Here is an 8656-nt window from a genome sequence, read left to right as displayed (position 1 = left end):
CCATTGGTCTCCAGGAGTCTAAAGTGTAAAGAGTTGATTTATGGTAGGTACTGTATCCGAGCAAGATAAACCCTACCATTGAAACCAGGAGAGGCTATATTTTTCTGGGTTCCCACTGGCTGACTTCTGCAATCTATCTCAACAATAATTTTGCACTTTTTTTGCCTTTATGAAACTCCAGCTTTACCTATCTCCACATGTCTTCTTTCAATTCTGGCCATCTCCATTCCTCTTTCTTTCTGTCCCTGTCTCTTTCTCTATCACACTCCATTTTCCTCATCCATCTCCTCTCTCCCTGCCTCAGTCTCTCTGTCTCTGCTGTGATACCCTGTACCCATCACTCTCACCATCACAGCTCATTCCCAGTGTCTCTACCCTAATCACAGCCACTGCCCCCTGACCGCCCCCCCCCCCAACCCGGCCCCTCAACACCTGCTCCCCCGACCCTCCGCCCCCTCTCCCGCCGCCTCTGCCTCCTCCCCTCCCCTGCCCCTCACCCCCTGCCCATTGCAACCCCTGCCCATCCCCCCTGCCCCTCAGCCGCTGTACACGCCCCCACCCCTCGCCCCATGTCGCCGCGCCCCTCCCCACCTTGCCCCTCCCTCATCCCTGCTCCCTCCCATCACTTGCCTCTGCCCCCTCCCCTCACTCGCCTCTGCCCCCTCCCCCTTGACACCTCCTGCCCCTTGCCCCCCCCCCCATGCCCCCTCCCCCTTGACCCTTCCCCCTTGTGCCCCGCCCCCTCCTGCCGCTTGTCCCCTCCCCTCGCTCGTCCCTGCATCCCCACTCCTCTCACGCCCCCTTGCCCCTACCCTCCCCCACTTGCCCCCTCCCCCTTGACCCCTCCTGCCCCTTGCCCCATCCCCCCTTGACCCCTCCTGCCACTTGTCCCCTCCCCCTGCACTCTCCCCTTGCCCCCTCCCCTCCCTCGCCCCTGCCCCCTCCCCTCACGCCTCTGCCCCCTCCCCTCACGCCCCTGCCCCCTTCCCCCCTTGCCCCTTCCCCCTTCCCCCTCCCCTCACTCACCCCTGCCCCCTCCCCTCACTCGCCCCCTCCCCTCACGTCCCTGCCCCCTCCCCTCACTCGCCCCTGCCCCCTCCCCTCACTCGCCTCTGCCCACTTGCCCCTGCCCCCTTCCCTCCCTCCTGCCCCCCTCCCCTCACGCCCCTGCCCCCTTCCCCCCTTGCCCCTTCCCCCTTCCCCCTCCCCTCACTCACCCCTGCCCCCTCCCCTCACTCGCCCCCTCCCCTCACTCGTCCCTGCCCCCTCCCCTCACTCGCCCCTGCCCCCTCCCCTCACTCGCCTCTGCCCACTTGCCCCTGCCCCCTTCCCTCCCGCCCCCCTCCCCCTCCCCTCATCCCCCTCCCCCCATCTCCCTTGCCCCTTCCCTCACCCCTCCCCCTCATCCCCCCTCCCCCTCCCCCTCATCCCCCCTCCCCCTCCCCCTCATCCCCCCTCCCCTCATCCCCCCTCCCCTCATCCCCCTTGCCCCTTCCCTCACCCTTGCCCTCACCCCTCCCCCAATCCCCCCTCCTCCTTGACCCCTCTTGCCCCCTCCCCCCTTGAACCTTTGCCCCCACCCCTTTAACCCCTTGCCCCCAAACCCTTGACCCCTCCTGCCCCTCCCCTGTCCCCACCCCTTCCCTCCCCTTCCCCCTCCTCCCCCCTTTCCCTCCCCCTCCTCCTCCTCCTACCCCTCCCTGCCTTTCCCTCCCCTCGCCCACTCCCTTCCCTCCCCCCCTTGCCCACTCCCTTCCCTCCCCCTTCCCCTTGCCCCCACCCCTCCCTCCCCCTTCCCCTTGCCCCCACCCCTCTTGCCTCCAATCCTCACCCCCCTTTGCCTCCACCCCTTGCTGCCCCTGCCCCTCACTGCCTGCCTCCCCTTGCCCCCACTCCCCTTTCCCCCACTCCCCTTTCCCCCTGCCCCTTCCACTCCCCCTTCCCCCCCAACCCACTCCCCCTTCCCCCTTTGCTCCCCCCGCCCTGCCCCGCCCCGCCCCGCCCTGCCCCTTGCCGCCCCCGCCGCCCCCCTTACCTATGCCGTCTCTCTGCCCCCTGCTCCGCTGTCGCATTGTGGGTGACGCGTTTCCTGAGCGCCGGATCTGGTTCCGGTTTCTCCATCTCAGCCCCGGGGACTGTTGGATTCTGCGCCCGGGAGTCGCCCTTTCCCCCCGCCCCGCCCCCCGGTCAGTGTCTGCTTTAATCCCAGGGTTTATTCGGGCTGCTTCCCTGGGCGGTACCGGGGGCTCAGCGGCAGCGGCTCACACTGAGAGTCCGAGACGCATTGAGCGGCCCCTGATGGCATCGCCCTGGGCTTTCATCGCCGCACCCGCATGGAGACAACTTTACCCCCTCCACCCCATGCAACCCCTCCACCTCCTCCACTCCCCCTCCACCTCCTCCACTCCCTCCATCTCCGCCTCCCCCTCGATCCCCCCATTCCCTTCACCCCCCTCCATCTCCCCCTCCCCCTCCATCTCCCCCTCCCCCCTCCACCTCCACCTCCATCTCCCTCTCCCCCTCGATTCCCCCCATTCCCCCTCGATCCCCCCATTCCCCCCTCGATCCCCCCTTTCCCCTCCGATCTACCTCCATTCCCCTCATCAACCCCCTCCACCCCCCCCCCACACCCTCCAACCCCCTCAACACCCCCTTCAGCCCCATCTATCGCCCCATTCACCCCCTCCACCCCTCTCATCACCCCCCTTCATCCCCCCATCTTATCTCCTCTCCCCCTCCATCCACCCTTATCTCCTCTCCCCCTCCATCCCCCATTATCCCCTCTCCACCCACCCCCGTTATCTCCACTCCCCTCCCCTCTCAGCCCCTAACCCTTTTCCCCATCCCTCCGAGCTTCCAAAATCCTAACACCTTTTTGAAGTTCAGAAATCCTTTGAGCAAGATTGCTGGTTGAAATCACAAGGCTCATTGAATTGGCTTCTGAGCCACCTTCACTGCCTGCTGGAAGGTGTACATGAATGAATGTTGAAGAAGGCTATGATTCAATGCCTGGTTGACAGTTGCTGTATTGTTTGATGTGAAAAATAGCCACTGAGATGAGATTACTGGTGCAATTTGACAACTCATAAAATAGATAGACATCACTGATCAGCTGGGGCATAGTTGGCCTCCATGGAACTGTAGAATGAGAATGATGAGGTGGGAAATGGGGGCACAAAGTGGACATTTAGGAAAGAATTGTCATTGTGACATAACTTAAAATTAAATTGTTACACAAGTCCAGTCATTTGTTACAGTGCCTCTTGTTGCTGCTTTGAAATTCTACTTGTTTTACTAACGTGCAGTTGAATGATCCTGATGCAAGGCGAGGTGCAAGCCATTACCATTAACAGCAAAGTTCTGTGCACGACGCAGAAAAGTTAGTGGAGGAGTGACTAGAAATGAGCTACATATTGACTTTTTGCTCATGTCTTTATGAGAGATAATAAATTATCAGAGAGCTCAAGATTAGTAAATGATAATTATATCAATTTTTAATATCTTTCCTTTCTGACTGCTGTTTCACATCTATCCTAAATAGATAGATAATGGGTTTATTGAAAAATCTTCACAGTGGTAGATGCTGAGTTGTGATGACAATACAAATAAAACAAATAATCATAAATCATAATGTAGTTATAGACAATCATTAAAATTTAAAGTATAAAATAATAAAACTATTGCAGAATTATGATCATTTTAGCGTGCAAATAATTAAGCAGGTGTCCTTTTTAAAAAATTTTTTTATTCCTTCAACGGATGTGGGCTTCACTGGCTGGGCCAGTGGATGTGGGCTTCACTGGCTGGGCCAGCATTTATTGCCCATCCCCACTTGCCCTTGAGAAGGTGGTGGTGAGCTGCCTTCTTGAACCGCTGCTGTCCCTGTGGTGTAGGTACACCCACAGTGCTGTTAGGAAGGGAGTTCCAGGATTTTGACCCAGCGACAGTGAAGGAACAGCGATATATTTCCAAGTCAGGATGGTGAGTGACTTGGACAGGAACTTCCAGCTGGTGGCATTCCCATCTATCTGCTGCCCTTGTCCTTCGAGATGGTAGTCGTTGTGGGTTTGGAAGGTGCTGTCTAAGGACCCTTGGTGAATTCCTGCAGTGCATCTTGTAGATGGTACACACTGCTGCTACTCTGTGTCAGTCGTGGGGGTAGTGAATGTTTGTGGATGTGGTGCTAATCAAGTGGGCTGCTTTGTCCTTGACTGTGTCAAGCTTCTTGAGTGTTGTTGGAGCTGCACTCATCCAGGCAAGTGGGGAGTATTCTATCACACTCCTGACTTGTACCTTGTAGATGGTGGACAGGCTTTGGGGAGTCAGGAGATGAGTTACTTGTCGCAGGGTTGTGAGCCTCTGACCTGCTGTTGTAGCCACAGTGTTTATATGACTAGTCCAGTTCAATTTCTGGTCAATGGTAAACCGCAGAATGTTGATAGTGGGGGATTCAGTGATTGTAATGCCATTGAATATCAAGAGGCAATGGTTGGATTCTCTCTTGTTGGAGATGGTCATTGCTTGACATTTGTGTGCCGCGAATGTCACTTGTCATTCGCCAGCCCAAGTCTGGATATTGTCCAGGTCTTGCTGCATTTGAATATGGACTGCTTCAGTATCTGAGGAGTCATGAATGGTGCTGAACATTATTCAATCATCAGCGAACATCCCTGGCAGAACCCAAAATGGGCATCAGTGAGCAGGTTATTGTTAAGCAAGTGCCACTTGATAGCACTGTTGATGACCCCTTCCATTACTTTTCTGATGATCAAGAGTAGACTGATGGTGCTGTAATTGGCCAGGTTGGATTTGTCCTGCTTTTTGTGTACAGGACATACCTGGGTAATTTTTCACATAGCCGGGTAGATGCCAGTGTTGTAGCTGTACTGGAACAGCTTGGCTAGGGGTGCGGCAAGTTCTGGGGCAAAAGCCTTCATTGCTATTGCCCATAGCCTTTGCAGTATCCAGTGCCATCTTGATATCACGTGGGGTGAATCGAATTGACTGAAGACTGGCATCTGTGATGCTGGGGATCTCCAGAGGAGGCCAAGATGGATCATCCACTTGGCACTTCTAGCTGAAGATTGTAGCAAATGGACATTGAAATCCCCCACCCAGAGTACATTCTGCGCCCTTGCTACCCTCAGTGCTTCCTTGAAGTGGTGTTCAACATGGAGGAGCACTAATTCATCAGCTGCGGGAGGGCGATATGTGGTAATCAGCAGGAGGTTTCCTTGTCCATGTTTGACCTGATGCCATGAGACTTCATGGGTCCGGAGTCAATGTTGAGGGCTCCCAGGGCAATTCCTTCCCGACTGTATACCACTGTGCCACCACCTCTGCTGGGCCTGTCTTGCCGCTGGGATAGGACATACCCAGGGATGGTGATGGTGGTGTCTGGGACATTATCTATAAGGTATGATTCCGTGAGGATGACTATGTCAGGCTGTTGCTTGACCAGTCTGTGAGACAGCTCTCCCAATTTTGGCACTAGCCCCCAGATATTAGTAAGGAAGACTTTGCAGGGTTGACAGGACTAGGTTGATGCCGGGTGGTCTGTCCGATTTCATTCCTTTTTTGTGACGGTTTGTTACAGCTGAGAGGTTTGCTGGGCCATTTCAGAGGGCATTTCAGAGTCAATCACATGTAGGCCAGGCCAGATAAGGACGACAGATTTCCCTCCCTCAAGGACATTAGTGAACCAGATGGGTTTTTACAACAATCAACAATGGTTCCTTGGTCATCATTAGATTTTTAATTCCAGAATTTTATTGAATTTGAATTCCACCATCTGCCATGGTGGGATTCAAACCCAGGACCCCAGAGCATTACCCTAGGTCCCTGGATTACTAGTCCAGCGACAATCCCACTACACCATTGCCTCCTCCAAACAGAATTGAAGTGAGAAGTCTACTGCACTCTGCATTTTGTATTAAATTGCAGAGACCATGTGTTGTCAGATTGAGTTCAGTAGATTGTCAGTCATTTTTCAGTTTTATAAAGTAGGGGATTGGGCTGTCTCATGGTCATCCTATCTGTGGAATGTTGACTTTTCTCCTTAATTCCAGCGCACATTTACTTTTGTGTCATCTTCCGATTAGGCACTTTACAGCCTGCCGGACTTGATCTGAAGTTGTTGAACTGGATATTATGAACTCTCTCCTCCATCACCACCCCTTTCTGATCACCTTTTTCTAATTATTTATATTTTCCTTTTTCCATTATTTTTAAATGTATTCCCATCCATTGTTTCATCTCCACCTTTTAGCCTATTTCGATCCTTTCACCCCACCCCACCCCCACTAGGGCTATCTTTCACTTGCTCGTCCTGCTTTCTATCCTTAATGTCACCATTAGCACATCTCTTAGCTAATATCACCACTGTCAACACCCCTTTGTCCTTTTGTCTGTGACATCTTTGGCAATCTCTTCTTTGCGTCCATCTATCACTGGCCCTCTATCCAGTTTTACCTGTCCCACCCCCCTCAACCAGCTTATATTTCACTTCATTTCTTTTTTTCCTTAGTTTTGATGAGGGGTCATACGGACTCGAAACGTTAACTGTGTTCCTCTCCGCAGATGCTGTCAGACCTGCTGAGTTTTTCCAGCTATTTTTATTTTTGTTTTACTTTTATGTGGGTGTGGCAAGAGCAGAGGGATTATTTTGATAGGTACAGATCCAACCTGTTCAACTAAACTCCAAAGATTGTTTTGGTTCTGTTCACCTGGCATAAACAGGGCAGCAAAGGCCCTAATAGGAGCTTTGGTTCACTCATTGCCACATTTGTACTGATACATCCGCCATCTTGGGTAGTGTCCTGAGACAGGTGGCCCAGACACTAGCCTGATTCAGATGGGAGGCTGGCTGTGATAAGCAGGGACTGCTGACGGCCACCTTGAAAATGGCCCAGAAAATGTCTAATACTTTTCTTTTGGTGGGAGCAGAAAGAACAGGAATGTTCCCCACCAAACAACAGCACTTTCAGGAGAGGAAGCGGAAAAAAACAATTCATGCATTTAAGAAATAATCCTATAAATCATCTGGCAGTTTATAATTGGTCCTATTGAGTGGGAAAGGGTGCTATTATCAGCGAAGTTAATTTTCTTTTTCTTCTTCTGCAGTGTGCCAGCCTGATGCTGGCAAGCACTCGGATTCTTGGGTAACAGGCCAGTTGTGCTGCCCACTGTGGCTGTTTTGGACTTCAGGTATGACACCAAAGCCAAGTGGCTCCGCAAAAGCCGATGAGACACCTGTCAGGGTGGCAGTCCGGATCAGACCACTGTTGCCCAAGGAAATTTTACACGGACATCAGTCTTGTGTCCACATCGACCTCGACTTGCAGCAGATTACACTTGGAAATAATCGACATTTTCAATTTGACGTGATCTTTGATCAGACTTCGAGCCAGGATGAGGTGTACAGCAGCTGTGTGGAACCACTGGTTGAGGCTTTCTTTGAGGGTTTCAATGCCACCGTGTTTGCCTATGGACAGACTGGATCAGGCAAAACGTATACTGTTGGTGAAGCTTATATATGTAAGTTATGCACCAGGGGAGTTAACACTCAGAAATTCACAGATACCTCTGCATAAAAATAAATGTAACATTTAAGCTCTTTCTGTGACTCACATAGTAAATGCAATGCATGGTATCGTACCAAGTTGTATAGAGCAGAAGGGTGCTAGGCTCTATCCTCACTCTGTTGTTATCTAATATCAAATTGGGTGTTAACATTTGAATTAGGACCAAGAGTATGCCATTTGGCTTCTTGAGCCTGCTCCGCCATTCAATAAGATCATGGCTTATTGTTGCCTCAATGCCACTATCCTGCCTACTCTTATATCCTTTGACTCCCATGTTGTCAAGAGTCTAAATACCTCTGCCTTAAAAATACTCAATGATCTGGCCTCTACCACTATCTGGGGAAGAGCGTTTCACAGACAAAGGACCTCCAGAGAAAAATTTTCACCCCATCTCCATCTTAAATGGGAGCCCCCTTAATTTTAAACTGTGTGCTCTAGTTCTAGTCTCTCCCCTAAGGGGAAACATCCTCTCGCCATCCACCATGTCAAGTCTCCTCAGGATCTTACTTGTTTCAATAAGATCACCTCTCAATCTTCTAAACTCCAATGGATACAGACCCAACCTGTTCAACCTTTCCCCATAAGATATTCCCCCATCCCAGGAATCAGTTCACTTCCAAAATGAACCTTTTGTGAACTGTTTCTAATGCAATTATGTCCTTCCTTAAATACGGAGACCAAAACTGTACACAATACTCTAGATGTGGTCTCATCATTGGCCTGCACAATTGTAGCAAAACTTCCTTACTTTTAATGTTCCATTCCCCTTGCATTAAACTCCAATATTCCATTTGTCTTCCTAATCCCTTGTTGTTAGCTTAAGATTTTCTGCAGTGCCCCTGTGCTGGAGAGAGGGAAAAATTAGCCAAGGTTCTTGCTCCTAATCACTATCCAGTGATAATTTTTTTCATGGACAGCAATGGCCAATATTTATCCCTCAGTGCACATCATTAGAAATTAGATGATCTGGTCATTTTCTCATTGCTGTACATGGGACTTTGCACACCGGTTGCTGATTACCTAAATAACAACAGTGATTACACTTCAGAAGTACCTATTGGTCAGCTTGATAT

General features: G+C 51.4%; 1 protein-coding gene across 3 annotated transcripts in view; it reads left to right on the top strand.

Annotated features, from left to right (window-relative positions):
* The first annotated feature begins 2087 nt into the window (after positions 1–2087).
* kif7 (kinesin family member 7) overlaps positions 2088–8656 on the top strand; it is a 35883-nt gene continuing 29314 nt past the window's right edge. The window contains exons 1-2 of one of the 3 annotated variants that reach the window (XM_041175094.1): positions 2088–2186; positions 7123–7536. In XM_041175094.1, coding sequence (XP_041031028.1) covers positions 7209–7536 — 328 coding nt within the window. In that variant the 5' untranslated portion in view covers positions 2088–2186; positions 7123–7208. Of the gene's footprint in view, positions 2187–2876; positions 2969–3005; positions 3160–7122; positions 7537–8656 lie in introns of those variants that run through there. The other 2 variants (XM_041175095.1, XM_041175093.1) reach the window with 2 other exon arrangements.

Source organism: Carcharodon carcharias, chromosome 26 (assembly GCF_017639515.1).
Source record: "Carcharodon carcharias isolate sCarCar2 chromosome 26, sCarCar2.pri, whole genome shotgun sequence".
NCBI classification, from domain to species: domain Eukaryota; kingdom Metazoa; phylum Chordata; class Chondrichthyes; order Lamniformes; family Lamnidae; genus Carcharodon; species Carcharodon carcharias.
Note: the sequence above shows the minus strand (reverse complement) of the source record. Positions and strands in the feature narration are given on the sequence as shown.